Source organism: Pomacea canaliculata, linkage group LG13 (genome assembly GCF_003073045.1).
Source record: "Pomacea canaliculata isolate SZHN2017 linkage group LG13, ASM307304v1, whole genome shotgun sequence".
Classification (NCBI taxonomy): domain Eukaryota; kingdom Metazoa; phylum Mollusca; class Gastropoda; order Architaenioglossa; family Ampullariidae; genus Pomacea; species Pomacea canaliculata.
The window spans coordinates 4,787,946-4,804,034 of record NC_037602.1 but is presented as its reverse complement, the minus strand read 5'-3'; the positions used below and the strand labels follow the sequence as shown (position 1 = coordinate 4,804,034).

The following is a 16,089-nucleotide window of genomic DNA, read 5'->3' as shown; positions in this document are numbered from 1 at the left end:
TCAAAGACACAAAAGCGCGCCCGCGCAAACACAACCACACAAACACAGGCGTACAAACGAAAACGAAAGCGCGTGCACGACTAAATCAGACAAAGTAAAGATAAGAAAAAAGAACCTACGAACGAAGTCCACAAGCTAACTGAATCAGAAGGATTTAATTCTCAACTTAAAAATTTTAAAAAAGATGTACCCTGCCTGATGCAAATGCTTGTGGTTTATTATTTCCACATGTTTAAATAATATATCACATTGGCTCCATGCGTATGGCCCGTATAATTCGGAGGACAAAAAAGAATCTTTTGATCATACTAAATTTTGCCGGATATCTGTTAATCTGTTTGCATGGTCATATTTATTAGAAATGAGGTTGCAATTATAGTGCATATCTACATATTTTTTAAAAATATGTTAAGAAAATAAAGGAAAATAAACTTTTTTCATTCTGACCCAGTGTGAAACTGAGATGCAAAAGAAACAGTCTTCCGAAAAGCCCTCCTTATTTTACGTGTTGATGCGTGGAAACAATGTAAAAACACATGGTTATTTATGAGTTGTGGTTAAAACACAACCAAGTACAATGAGACATTAGCACACACGTAACGAAAACACCCGTTAGAATAATAACAGCTTTTTGACAGCCTGCCGGTAAACTTTCCAACGCCACTCCCTGCGGCAACCCATTCTCTCCAGACACGTAAAGTAGCATGTTCACAACACGTCCTACAGCTCCTTGAGCCCCCCTAAAACACATTTCAACAATCATTACACTGTCTGCATTCGCTCTGGTAAATATGCATGTAATTTTTTCCCCCGCACCGAAGTCCAGTCAATGCGCGGTGTCAACGAATATCCTCCCTAAAATTGAAGCCGCCCTCGGTTGCGGTTGCACGTAATTGACAGCTAAATTATTGTTCGCGAGGTGCCGGTTCCTTCCACGATCTGTCCATTTCTTGCCATGCTGTTGCATGCAGCTTTCAGGGGAAATGCATTTATTGTATTGTGACAATCTTTGCTGCAGCGGCTTGTCGCTGTGGCAGCCATTCCTGACAAATGCACTTAGCGTTCCGGGCTAGGCGCTAGCTGGATGGCTACCACCAAGCAGTCATAAATATTAAGCAATGCAGCTGCCTGCTTGACGTTTAACATCATGCTAGCATTGTGTTCTGCAGCTGCACCATGGAGGCGTTTGGCATGACAAACTTAACGCAGCAGCTGTACCTTTTGACAAACCTGTGCCCCTGTGCCACAGCTACTATGACGATTAATTTGAGAATGAACAATACAGACTTTCAGTTTAAACATTTTTTTTATGACAAAGCAATCTTATTTAAAAACAATTTGTTTATTTGTTCCGTGTCTAAGTAAAAATGACTTCGAAAGATTTCTTGCATAACACTTAAAGGTTTATTTTTTCCCATATCCGTATTAACTAATCGTTTTCTAGCCTTCGTGATGTTATAATGACATGCACTTTCACTGTGTTGATCACCTTTCACAGATCGCTCTTCATAATGTTTATTCCGCAACCCAGAGAATAATTTCTTGTGCGTCCTTTGCGTGACCACTTTCATTAAGCCTGAAATCACAGACAGGCCCCGCGGAAAAAGGAAAGGAATATGAATGTGTGAGCTCGCACGATGTGGACAGAGGACGGCTAGCGACGACAGTCCCTAACTGCTGCGAACAGTTCTCCTAATCTTATTCGTAAGACTGTGCAAATACGACAATCAAAGTTTACACACAACAAACAAGTGGGAGTTCTTTTGTTTCAACAGCCTTTTCTACGATGTGCCAGCTGCCATAAATTATTCCATCAGTCTTTTGACTCAGTTGCACGTCCTCTACTTGCGTTCATTAAACAATTAAAAAAAATTTTTTTTTTTTTTGCTCGATCTCTTGAATAACTGGTCTCTATTCATTTTTGCACCGTTTCATGGACCTACAATCTGCTACATTAAAAAAAAGAAACTGGGTTTAATTTCTTTCATTTGGTTCCAATGTGTATAGTAATGCTCTGATCTCGACGGAGGGTGGTTGTTGGGGATACCGTTCGATCAAAGTTGGAAGAAATCTTGCTCCAGAAGATGAGACTAGTTCTTGGCCGCTGCTTTCATTCTACCTCACTGAAATGAATGACACGGTCAGAGACTGCGCGGTCATAGCAGTGAACACGAAAGCACACAATTGTGCAGAGTTGCACTGATAAGCGTTAGTGGGTGTCCGTCAATGAAACCCCCTGTCGCATGTACGGCTTAACATCTTATTGGAGAACATCATGCAAGAAATGATGAAGTGGGTGAATATCGAAAGGAGACGAGCATGACGAGAAAAATCTTGGTGAATGTCAACATCAGCATCAGCAGAGATCTACATGAACGACGAGCAGCTCGTTGAGGCTAAAAGCTTCAAGCACTTGGAGGCCTGTGCCCAAAGTTAGTTTCACGGTAGAAATTTATATTATTATTGCAACAATAACTGCAGCAATGGGCAAAATGAGCGAAATTTGGGTAGTAAGGTTTGTTACCGAGTACCGACTGCATAAATCCCTCCTAGTTTCCAACCTGCTTTGTGGATACGAGATGGGCAATTGATGATACAAAAAAACAACAACAACAAACAAACAAACAAACAAAAAAACAAAACAAAAAAAACAAAACAACAACAACCAAAAAAAAAAAACCCAAAAAATTTAGGCACTCGAGACAAAATTCCCGAAAAACTAATTCAAATACTCTACGCAAAACATAGGACCAACGGGCGGAGCACAGCCACATCCCTAGTGGGCCACCGAGAAGCCTTCTGGCAACAGTTAAACAGCACAAGCTTGTCTGGTCTAAGCATGTTACCAGGCAAACCAAACTGTCTAAAACCATCCTTCGGGGGTGCTTTGGAGGAGGATAATGGAGAGGTGGGCAGAGCAAGAAGTGCCGCCGAACATACAGAACTGGACTGAAACCTGATTATTGCTGCTAAAAAAACCAATGCGTATGTGGCGCGGAGAACCTTGCCAGTTCATGTTTCCGTTAAAACTACCCACCACGACTACTTGATCAGGTGTTTGACTTGCATAGGTCAGCCAGTTCAGGTAAAGGAATGAATGATGAATGCCTTTTATTTCGGTGAAACGTGATCTGTTACAGCGCTTTAGAAAAAAGGCCACTTGGGTTCTTGAGTGGACCTTTCGAATGAGAAAGCAGGAGAATTAGAATTTACAGGCCAATCTTATTAAAAACTGCAGTAATACGAGAAACATTAATTTTCTCTCTCTCACCAGGAAAGAAAGAGAGATGCCTTGTTCCTATAAAAAGGGCTATATTTTGAACTAAACACTTAGAAGTTCGCTGCAAGTAAACATAAAGCATATTTAGACATACGGATTTGTCAAAATTATCCTCAAGCTATTTTTTCCAAAAATATTTGACTGTTTTCGAGTGTTTGTATTATTCATGGTGAGTAGCTTTCAGCTAGACCATAGCGCAATATAAGAATTAATATTATACACACTGTAAATCTGTCAAACACTTTCTAGTCCATCAGGCTACATAAAATTTATTAAACCTGGCTTAATCTGGGCTTCCCGAATGAAAGCTGCTCTTCGCTTTCATTAAACATATAATTAAGGCGCATAAAAAAGAATATTTTTTATACACGTCAGAACTAAACAACAAGCGAAACATTAAAAGTGACAAGTAATGGATCCCTAACATTAAGCGGATTCACTTAATGGACCGCAATTCCCGAAGACAGTTCAGCTTTAGCCTACAAACAACGCCTACAGAAAATCAATAAAGAAAATCTTTTTTTTTTTTCTACTTTCAGTCATTTTCACGAAACTTTCGATTCCTTTTTCGTTATTATTTTAACAAAAGGGTAGATAACTATGGCTTGTTTAAAAAAAAAAGGACAAAAAAAGAAGGCAGAGTAGATGTTCCTTACTTCGATTACAAACAAAGGAATATACATGTATATCGACTCTGATGACAGGCGGGCTTCGCAGCAAAATGCATTAATAAGACACCAGACCCTGACAAAATCAGGCGTAAAGAAGGACAATTTTTTAAATCCCAAATTCTTTCCCCATCTCTTTCCTCGACCAAAAAAAAGAAAAAAAAAATCGAAAAGACGGTGAAAGATATGAGCTAGGCCAGAGAAGAGAAAAGCGAGCTTATGATTTTCGTGGTAGTCAGCTACAAATCAATATGGAGGGAAAGACTGATCTCCCCAGCTGATTCTTTGTCTGTTCCGCGACGACGTGGCAGCTGCGGGATGGGGGTTGTCTAGGAGGTAGGGAGGAAAAGACAGGAGGGAGAGAGAGAAAAGCGGGGAAAGGCTACGAGTTTAACTCGCGATACCTAGTTTTACCTCTCTGTTCCACCTCTTTGAAAAAGTATTCGTTAGCCGTCAGCATGTGGGGTGGGTGCGAGAAGAAGAGGGAGGGTCGAAGGGAGAGAGGAAGTGCTAGAAGCCACCAGGTTCAACTGTTTGTATTGATTTCGAAGCGCCCTCTCGCGCCAATGAAACATTCAACAATGGGAGTGGAGCATCTTCAGGTGAGGCCAGCTTCCAAATCATCCTCACAGCTGCAGGAGACGACTTCTCTACTTCTCAACTAAGTCCCTGCTTCTTCGATTCCAAGCAACGAGTTCTTATTGCAATCCTCTCCGGCTACATCCCCCATCATGTTTCATTTTTAACACGAAGTGGATACGCTCTTCTAGCTTCTGTTCCATCGATTTGACATCACTGTGACAACGCTCAACACCATTACCGCCGTCTAGCCGATATGCCGGATGCGGTGGAAAAGATCGGCAGATGATGAAAGCCCTCTTATGCAAGGGACTGAGTTTTCCCCGCTCATTTTGTACCTGCGCTGTTTGTATTTACTCTTTTGGAACTGAACCACCGAAGAGAGTTCTTTCCTTATGGATGGCCAAGACGGACGTATTAACCGAATGACACTGCTGGCAAATCAATGTCACCTCACTGTAACTGTAACCAGACCCAGCTCATCAGTGGTACTTTTATGTGATCAATTAAGCGTAGATGGAAATGGCTCGTGCGAGATGTAAATGTTTACAACCATATCATTTGTGGTGAATACAATCACAGCTTTTATAAAGCGCATCGAGACAATTCACCATCGCTAGATGACAACCCAGAAGTCTAGAATATTGCTGGTTATTAAGAACAGTGAAAACGAATGTAACTATGGTTACATCAAGCAGCAGTACAATAAAATAAAAAAAAATATATTATATAAATATAATAAAGTAGGGAAAGAGCAATAAGTTGTAATTACACAGCGAGTACTCGTTAGTATTCAGCAGAACACATCATCTGATTGGCAGTGAGTTTTAAAAAAAAAAAACAACAAATAAATAAATCGCTATGTCTCGACTGTAATCAGTGGCTGGCAAGGCAACGGCAAGAACAAGTTCAACGCGGCGAAAAGAATTTGTTCTAGGTGTATATAAGTTTCATGTCTTGGTCAACCACAAGCACCCTGTGTTCAATGCCGGCAAAGTTCAAGCGGCGAGCATTCGTTATAGAGATTCGCCTCGCTGGAAGTGGCGTGACTGGCGCAGGCAGTTCCGCTCTGCTGTCGAGCGGCTTGCATGCAGAAGTGTCCACTACCACTCCTACCACAACTATCACCACCAGCAACGTTTACACCCCGTGGTAGGTTTAGAAAACTACCACCACCACCACCACGAGTCTCACGCAGACACAGACAGAGATGTGAGCAGGCAGATGCATGTCACCTACAAACAAGTCACTTGATGGTATGGCGCGCTACGCGCCACTGACTCACGTGTTAAAAATACTAGCCATGCATTGCTATGGTGCGCAGTACCGGACTGACGGGATGGACTGGCAATTTCGTATGGAATCGATGCTGCTCTCATCTTTCTTTATGGAAATGAGCGACAAAGCACAACAGTTTTGGGTGCTGTTAGATTCTAGAATTTGTTGGCCACGTGATGATGTGATCTCCAATCCGTTCTTTGTTAGCAGCAGGGTCGTAGACCTGCTTCAGTGCTGTCATGGCTACAGTACGCAATAACCGGCTAAATATAGGTTGAATGGAAACGGAGCTAATATTCGCAGACAACAAAAATCGAGGCTAAGCTTGCTTTGGGGTGGTAATAACTACTGTCCCTTGCAGAGTGGTTCATTAAAAGTTTTCATCTAAAACTGTGATGACCTTTTGTGGAGTTGACTACAAAGTTTCATATTCAATTTAAAAACACCTTCATGTTTCAGTCACAAAGATCATGCAAAACCTGTTCTCCGTATTCCACTGGCTTCCTGCCAGGTTCGCGTAAAATAAAAACTTGCTGGACTGTTTCCGGTTCTTCGCAAGCTCTATTTTTTTTTTCTTGCTTCTCTGGCTTTCTGTAGCTCACTCCACTCCACGCAGGCATCCCACGTACTTCTCCAAATACTCGTCTCCTTTCTGCTCCCAGAATCAGAACGAGAACCTTTGGTGAGCGCATGTTTGCCCATTCAGCTCTATCTTGAAATTCTATCCCTTACGTGATATGCTATCCGCAGACAATAGGGTCTCAAGGAGCCTTTAAAACACATTGTTCAAAAACCATCTGGAGTTTTGGGCCAAGTTTCGGTCTGGTTATTGTTTCATCTGTAACTTTTGTTGCTTTTATTCGTACTGTAGTTGCTACAATCATATTGTTCACATATTTGTATAGCAGTTAAAACATGACACTAATGTTCTGGAGAGCGCTATACAAATATATTTTTCTTATTAATGTGAAAATCTGAGAAGTTCAAAAAAAAAAAAAAAAAAAAACGATCAGCAGATCAACTGTTAGATGAGAGATCTTCAAAAAGAAATATAGACATTTACATGCCTCTCTGTACTCGCGCATGTGATCCTAATAACGGCCACAAATATTACAACAGGATGAAAAAGGTCAGTGAGAGCGTTTGTGCGTACGCTTGTGTGTAAGTTTGACTGCGTTAGGATGAGTGGTGCATTAGAGCTATTTGTGGATGCTTCTGCATCATCTTGATCATACTACAAATTCATAACTGTCACTTTTTAACCTAAGTTCTAGTCAAGCCACTTTAAACAAAGCCTTCCTTAAGTTTTCATTTTCAGTTTTCCTGCTAGTACCAGGGAAGGCCCAAAACTCAACACAAAACCTTCCCCAAAACTAAACACCCACTTATATCCGAAAGCAGAAATCTGCGATCAGTATACACCTTTATTTGATGGGCATCCCTTAATATCAAATATCTCTATTGTTAATAAAGACGTTTGCTACACTTCCTTACGATTATCTAAAACGTTGCAACCGTAATCTATTTAGTCCATCTTTCTGGCTGTCGTCTGACCAGCAAATATACTACTTAAAATCAAGCTCAGAAACTGAGTTCTTTAAATTTGTAATGCTTGAAACTAAACATCATTGTGTTTGCCATCTGTTCAGTCTCGACATTATCGTTCTAAAATCTGAGCGGAGTAAGCTTACCACGAGCCCAAAATCGGGATCCAATTAGCAAGCAGAACGCAAAAATAATAATAAAAAAATAATCACTGAAACCTGATGAAAGAATCAGATTTTTTCAGCTACACTAGCCCATCAATAAAGCTTTCAGCAAAGAGTCTACACGAGTCGATGGTAGAGAAAATTAAGAGAAACCCGATCAGTGGTGACAAAAGGGCCACAATCCTACCCGTGTTGGAATGCTCGCATTTTAGGCAGTTGCTCCTGGCGTCTTGTTGGCTATTTAAACAGCGTAATTCAAACTAGTTCCAGGAATCCACTCAACCATGTGTTCAGAGAAGAAGAAGAAGAAGAAAAGAAGAAGAAGAAGAAAAAATAGCGGATAACATTATTGTCGAACACTATAAGTCAAAGCTTGAGCTTAAAGGCGAGATGGTATAGTGCAAAAGCACTGTAAGCGCACTGCCTGGAGTGCAATGAGCTGCAATCTGTTCTCGCGATACAAAAGCTCTTACGGTAAAAATAAATATATTAGTATTATAGAAAAAGATAGTCCTTATGGCATAATCACGTATAAGATGTTGCTAAAGTAAATTAGTGATGTACCTTTGCCTAACCAGCAGAGGTTTGACTCCAGGTTTTGTTTTTTTTTTTTGATCGACATTGTTTTTGGCGTTCATTGTTAAACTGCAGGTTTGAGTTATGGCCTGTGGTAATCATCTGTATTACTTATTAACACTTTTTGTTAATGTTCTTACTTTTTCTTAAATGACACTTGCTAATTTGGCCAAATTGTGGCAACTTCTAGCATGCGTTGTGTTCTTGTTTGCTCGCCGTCGGAATGCACTGTCGCCAACTGCCCGCTTTGGCTGTGGCTTAGGCTAAGGAACTTATTTGCAACAATGTTTTCCTTGGCTTGTGAACATGTGTACTGTGGTCCTGTTAAATAAACGCCCTCCCCTCGGTCGTCACATATGGTCGATCGACAGGAGGTTTGCTCCCTAGCTGCACAGAATGCCGAAACATATGGGAATATGAGTCCAACAAAAAACATGTGGGACCCATATCCTTTACCGTGGGATCAATATATTTTTGACATTCTCTGCAGCGAGAGCTAACACTAAGTAAACATTTTTTTTAAACTGACGCCTTTAAAATCAAGGATAATGTACCTCTACGTGAATGTAATGTTACAGTTCAATTGAGTTCTACGTTATGATATGAAAAATCGCTTTAATCCATCATGTTAGTGCAAAGTGTTAGTATTCTCACTGTGCGAGGCATGAAATGGGCAGATAACTGTTCTTCGGTTGGCTTCTGGAAAGCATCCAGTGGATTATCACCGGCTTGCCTTGGCAATGAAAAAGTCAGGTTTTTCCAGTCAAGAACTCCACGCAAGGTCTCGCTCGTGTCTCCAAGGACTTTTCTCGATTTCTCTTTGGCATCGCTACAGCTCATCCTGTCTAAACCTGCCTATCTTGATACTGGAAAAACTTGGAGACACAGCTGACGTATAAAATCAAATGGAGTTGTGGAAAATCCCACGAGGATTTCTGTAGATGAGGATACATGATTTCCGGTATAGCCAAAGTTGATTGACACTGCTTCACACTGAACTATTATTGTTTAAAAGTTAAACTGAGAAAAAAAAAAAAACGAGAGTTGCATGCCCATCTTTCCAGATCACAATGTTGCTGCTGTCGCAGCCAGCAAAAACGAACAGTGCTAAAAAGGTACTGCCGTGATAAAAGGCTTTTTTCTGCCAGCTGTGTGCACGACGGTGGGTTCAAAGATCTAATCCCATCTTGTGCGCCCCACCTCGCACGCAAGAACATCCCTTCTAACACGGCTCGCTTCGGTCACCTCTCGCGGCCTGGCGTTCCCTATTTGTCACAGAGAAGCGCCGCTAATGCGGAAGGGATCAAGGACATTTTCCAGCCTCTTCAGCTAAATGAGGTATGGGAAATCCGGAGTGGAAAGGAGCAGAGGCAACTGAGCAGCCGGAGCTGTTCGCGGCCGCGCGCTGCAAACTCCTTGAGTAGCTCGCTTCCGACTTTAATGGGTTTAACTCTGACGTCAGCAATTACAATCATCTCAGGGCTACCCACTTTTATGGTCCCAGAGAGCTTTTTCTCTCCCGTAAGATGGAAAATGGTAGATGAGCATTGACTGGCAAACGAAGGATGGGGACGTTCGTAACACAGAGGAAAAAAAAATCGATCAATGGTGTAAAGTACAGTGGGCGTTCTATTTGTGACTTCATGTTTGCAAGAAGCTCTATTAAGACAGGAAAAGCCATTCTTTATGAAATTATATGCCGTGTGCACGATTTCAACAATCTGAATTTTATTATGCTTTTTAAAATAAGGAAAACCATACCCATTGCCTAAGATCAAAAGGTACACAATTATGAATTAAATACGGCGGTAAAAGAGAAGAAATTCTATATGGTTGTTAGGAAAATGACAAGAACAAAACAGCCTAAAATAAAATCTGAGATCAGATTATACTTACAAGAGGAAGTCCTGCTCCCAGCAAGGATTGTTGCCTTTGACTTGTATCGTTGTTGACTTCACATTCTGAAGTTTTAGAGTCACATAGGTATTGAAACGCTCTGAAAAGCAATGCAAAATATATCAATATCAACATAAATTCCATTTGACTACAGTACGCCCACAGACTTTCCATGATATGCCTAATCACCATTTTTGTCCCAGCTGTCCACTCCTGACACCCGCATTCATCTTTTTCTGTGCATAATGATGTTTGTAGGCATATGTATAGCTATAATGGAAGTGAGATCTTCATTCAAGTTTATAACTGTGTATAGCATTCAGCATTACTTAATCATTAGAAAAATAAAACTGCACCCCACTAGACCTTTAACACATAAGTGCTGTCATTTTATGTAAAGCTTAAGTGACTATATTAGCATCAAGTATATTATGCAATTCTTTGTAAACAGGGTAACAAAACAGAAAAAAGTGGTTATCTCCAAAGGGTGAGACCATATTAACAAATCTAAACTGAACATTTTTGTTCATGTCTGATATTGTTAACTAGTTTAAATGGTGCCAGCTTGACACTTCTGTAGCCACTGCTGCTCTCCAGGGACCAAACAAACAGACCATCACTAGGGTGTTGGCTACATGGTTAACACCTAGACGTTACTTTGAAAATAAACTATAAACATTTTAACTCCTTGATGTTAATCACCCAACTGGTGCACCCATTCGTACAGTGCATCTGGTACAGATAACCATTCATGCAGGCATCACTCAAAGCATAGATGTTTGAGGTGGTTTAGAAATCCTTCAACAGATAAATAGGCTATGATGGTAACAATTATATAGTGTCATAGCATGTTCATTGTGCAAAGGGTAAAATTGGATAATCCAAAAAACCAAAACAGATAGGAAAAAAGGGGCTGGGTGATGGTGGAGAAATAGTGTCAAAAGGAGGATGCATGGCTTGTGGGTTTGAAAGTTCAGCTGTAATATATATAATGATGTCTTTGCAGAGTGTGCATGATCCCATTTTTACGTGAGCATGCTCCCATCAAGGACCTATTTGTATTTACGTAGGAACCAGCTAGGTTACTACACAGGTTTAGTATATATGATAAAAATAAAACCAGATGTGAAAATACTTCATTCCTAGTTTCTATAAAGGAGTTTCTGGTAAAAATCTGATGTATCCCTTGCATGAACCATAGCGGATTTTGTTGTTGGTGTTTCATGGCGGATATTAAACCTGCAGGACTAACTGATCTGTTTGGATCAAAATAATAGCATCAAAAGTACAGTACTTAAAATAAAACATGTAAGTTTACATGTCATTTACTTAGCAGGAGTAGAAAACAGATTTGGTCTCCACTTATATCCCCTTTGCAAAAGCAGCAATGTGATGGAAAGAATAAAACATTTTTACCCTGACTTCAAGTTGAATGTGCACTTTGGGGCCCTGGTTTTCAAACATTTCCAAATGAGTACCACTTTCAAAAATTCAAATTGATTACCACCTCCCAACCCTACCCCTACAAATATATATATACTAGTCTAGGACTTAGTCTTACGTTTACAGGTATTTAGCATATGAATTTGTGACAGTTATTTACTTTGGCACATGGTGCTCGCGTACTACATGTCATACCTTTGCGTAGCAGTAGTGGTATGTGTACCACAGTTTGAAAATTGGGGTTTTATGGAGCAAAGCTGTTTGAACAAATATTTCAAACACATATATACATAAACTTTGTAATTTGTTTTAGAATTTGGATGAAAAAGCTCAGTGAGGGCATTTTAAAAGTTTAAAGGCCTATCACGAGCTATTAAGTAGTAGTTATTGAAAACTCAATGTAAATAAATTGTCAAAAATGTGCTTTTCTGCATCTTGGGTGGCATTCACCAGTATATGTTTTTATCCTATTTCAAGAGAGAGAAGGAGGTAAGATTGAAAATATATGTTTGATGGTGTCATTCTACAAACAGCTGTGTATAAATATATTTCTATACTGAAACTATTGTGATTGCCTTTATAAATGATAGGTTGTATATCTGACAGTCCAGCTTTTTATGTATATACCATTATTAAATATTTTTGACACTTTTTTATTAGATTTTATGTGTATAAACAAAATCATATACATAGAGACTTATACTCTACACAGTTTATTTGTTCTAAAAGTCCCAGAAAAATATTTTCCAGGGTATTTCTATATTTACCTAAAAGGCTACGCAGAATACAGTCATCTGACAGCTGGAAAAATAATCTGACATTTATGTGTTTCATTGATGATTTATTCTCTTATCATAAAAAAGGTTATTAGCAGCATCAGTGTTATCCTGGAAAAGCTTTGCCATCTGTTACCAAGCCTAGCCCTATCGGTTACACATGTCATTGTGGAAATACACAAAGCACCATGCAGTTTAAAATCTGTTATCGATGCCAGCTGAGACTGTTGCATATTTCACGTTTCTATGCATGCATGTAGACCAAAACGTCTATATGTCATTTATTTGTCTTAGCAAATTTACACATTTACACAGTCTAACATTCAGCAACAACTGTAATTATTTTTCAGATTGATCCTTTTGTCCCAGTTGTTATATATCCAGTCTCCAAATCAGGAAAACTTGAAAATTATGATCAGTGATTCCATGTTTTATGAGAAGAAAAACATAAGTTTAAATAAGATAGGCAGTTGTATGCAGACATGAGTGTGAAGAAAATCTTTCTCTCTCTCTCTTACCCAATAGGCTCTTTCAAATACTGAAACCAACTCTCTTTCTCTCTCATATTCATGCATTGTTAAATGTATACCCACCCGCGAACACATAAACAAACTAGTACACCTGAACTTATACACACACACATGCATAGAAAAGCAGGCAAAGGACTCATTAACGCCTATGGCTTGTGTCAAGATGAGGATGGGAACCCAACAGATGCACTGGATGTATTGATTTCTCTGTCTACCATTCCCTGGCCAAAGCAGGCCAGCTACCAATTACACTGGTGAAAGTTGTATTTGCACACATTTGACATGCCATCACATACCACTGCTCTTTTCTTAGTCTCTGCCTTAAATGCAACTTTACCATTTTTGTAAAACCTTTCCACTGAGCAACCAACTAATTTTTTAATGCCAGTGGGAGCAATAATATTGTATCTTTGAATTATATGTTATTAGCTGAGTCTACAATCTTCAACAGTTTTAGTCAAATGTATGGAAAAATTGTTTGAGCCTATTTTATATGCTAACTACTAAGAGGTTTGAAGGAATGATATCAACTTCCATTCTTTTTAATACTGTGCATCCAGTTTTTGGACTTCTAAACAACTTACAAAATTATATTCTTGTTCTTCGTTACTTTGCCATTTAAGCTTTGATGATTTAGTAATAATCAATTAGATATTCATGAAGCACAACCTGTAGTTAAAGTCATCTATTACACGGGGATTTGAAAGTAAGCAGCTTTAAAGTATTGGCTTCTTGCTAATGTAAAACGTTGATTCAAATACACAGTGCTTGATTTACAGAAACATGAATGCTCTACAATTTTGTGTTTACTTTTTTGTTCTTCAAGATATGCTGATGTGCAAATAATCATGCATTTGTCTGTGTGTGTAAAAGAGAGAGATGACAACAAAACCTCCATAAGAGACAGTATCTGTAGTTCTGTGGGTGTGCACTGCATGTGCACTACATGAATGTATTTATGTTTACATGTGTCTACATAATATACAATATATATATGGCCTTTATCATAATAAACAAAATCTAATATTCATCAGATTAAACCAATTTCATGTACTTTTCTTTCTAATTACAAGTGACATAACATTTAAATGAGGAGGAAAACCATTCACGTGAAATTTTCAGTGAGTAAACTAATCACCAAAAGAACAGGGCTTGTTTCCATTTCATTAAAGTGATTCCTAATTTCACACCGGGGAAAGGTTATTGGTTTTATATGTTTGCATAGCCAAATTCTACCTCGTCCAACCCTGTCAACAAGTATCACATCTACAGAAAGGAGGTGACTAGATCTTAACACATGAAGGAGAGATATGAGTACAGTATAGACTTTCATGTATGGAACACTTATCAATGGTGCATTAACTAGTTACATTTTTTCATCTCACACTTCTCATCATAATTGTGCTATCATCAATTTAGTATTTTAAGCAATGGATTTCATGATTTATGACAGTCACAAAAGTAAAGCAATAAATGTAAGAAATGAATGAAAAATGAACAGCTCGAAAAATTGTGATCAAGTGAAATCTATTGTGCTTCTTACTCCTAAATGTGTGACAGCTCTTTAAAAAATTATATACTGTATAACCTTTTTATTTTTAGGAACCCATTAAGCTTTATAAAAGATGTTCGATCTTATGTCCAAAAAATACAATGTTAGGTACTTTATATCAAAAATGGAGGCTGACAAAAAATCTTTTTGCTCTTTTTCGTAAAATATCTTTTCTGCACATATGCTGTTACGTTTACTCAACACGTTTACATTTGCTTTTTCAAAATTTTGTGAAAGAAATAAAAATTTCAGGATACTTCCTTAAAAGAATTCAAATATTAATCCTCTTCTCTCTCTCTCTTTTTCAAGCACACACATGCATGTATGCATGCAAACATATACAGAGAATATAAAATTCTCATTGATGTTAAGCAGTCATGGAAGAAGTAAATAGAAATATATTAAGCAAAACTTAAGCCTTCAATAAAAATGAAAATGACTCAGCTGGTACAGCAATATCATGTATCTTAAGTGTCTGTGTCTTAGTTTCTCTAGTTCCTCATTATTGATTTCTTCCTGAAGAAGCAAACATTATTGTATCTTGGTTCTCTTAAAAAAAACGTTTAATGCATAATGTAAAGAAAATGTTAAGCTTATATTGTCACCTGTTACCATTTGACCAAGTAGGCATGTGCTTGGGTGTGCATTACTGAATGCATACATTGTGCAGTGCACTCCCTTTAAGGAAGACCTGACCCAAATTTAGGATGTCAAAGCTAGAGTGTGCAAAAAGCTGAAACTTGGTGTATAACACTAAACTTGTTTTGGGACAGAACGCTTACTGCAAAAGTGTGTGTTTCACTAAACCCTTTGCTGTGTGTGTATGTGTGGATGGGCGAGGGTGAATGTATGTGTGTGTGCGGGTGTGCATATGGAATGTGTGTGTGTGGATGTGTGTATATCAGCAGCCTAAGTATCAGGGGGACAAGGTGAGAAGCTGCCTCTCAAGAAAGATACCAAGGGCAGAAGAATGTAAATGTTGTTCACTGTCAGCATGGAGTTTGCCCATCCACAGCCGAGAATCTTCCTACACCACTGAGTATGCACATGCTCCTGCATGTATATACATGTGTGTGTGTGTGCAATGCATATGTAAACACATACAAGTGTTATTTACATTAACAAAATTGCAAACACACACATACAGACATCTGGGAATATTTTAATTTCTTTTATGAATGTAAAAAAAAGTTTCTAAATATTAAGCTGTTTATGTCAAGTTAATAAGAATATTTCATCACATTTACTTTTAGAAATATTTTGACGCTGATTTGTCATTACATATTAAACAGCACACACAAAAAGAGCTCACTAATATATACAGAAGCCACATGAATATGGCAAAATATTATCCACAAATAAATAGTAATGCCTGTATATTTGGTGCTGCTCCATCTTCATGGCAGAAAACTTTGATTATTGGTGCAAACCACTGACTCGAATGTTTCTCCCCTGTGTGTGTGTGTTTAAGCACGCGCGCGCGCACACACACACACTTAAAGCACTATAAAAAAATGAAATATTTGCAACGTACCTGGAGGGCCAGCGAGTCGAGCTTTTTTCACTGTAAACAAGAAAAAGAGAATTTGAGTTTATAGCAAGCAGTCTAGAAAAACAAGGTTTATTATTATTATTTTTTTGTCAAGATGCCAAGCGTCATTACTATGACTACTATACAAAATAGGCATTTTTAGTCCTGTTTCATCCGAGAAATCTCACAAACTTCTGCAGGAATAGCAAATAATAAAAAACATATTTTCTACAAAATATTTGTCGTAAACTGCGATTTCAAATACCAAAGA

At 38.6% G+C, this 16,089-nt stretch overlaps 1 protein-coding gene across 13 annotated transcripts in view; it reads right to left on the bottom strand.

Annotated features, from left to right (window-relative positions):
- The window catches only part of LOC112554604 (protein unc-13 homolog B-like), a 197,052-nt gene that overhangs the window by 63,357 nt on the left and 117,606 nt on the right, over positions 1-16,089 (bottom strand). For all 13 annotated transcript variants that reach the window (XM_025222483.1, XM_025222478.1, XM_025222477.1 and 10 more), the window contains 2 exons: positions 15,822-15,851; positions 9,987-10,086 (listed from right to left, as the gene is read on the bottom strand). In XM_025222483.1, coding sequence (XP_025078268.1) covers positions 9,987-10,086; positions 15,822-15,851 — 130 coding nt within the window. The remainder of the gene's footprint in view (positions 1-9,986; positions 10,087-15,821; positions 15,852-16,089) is intronic.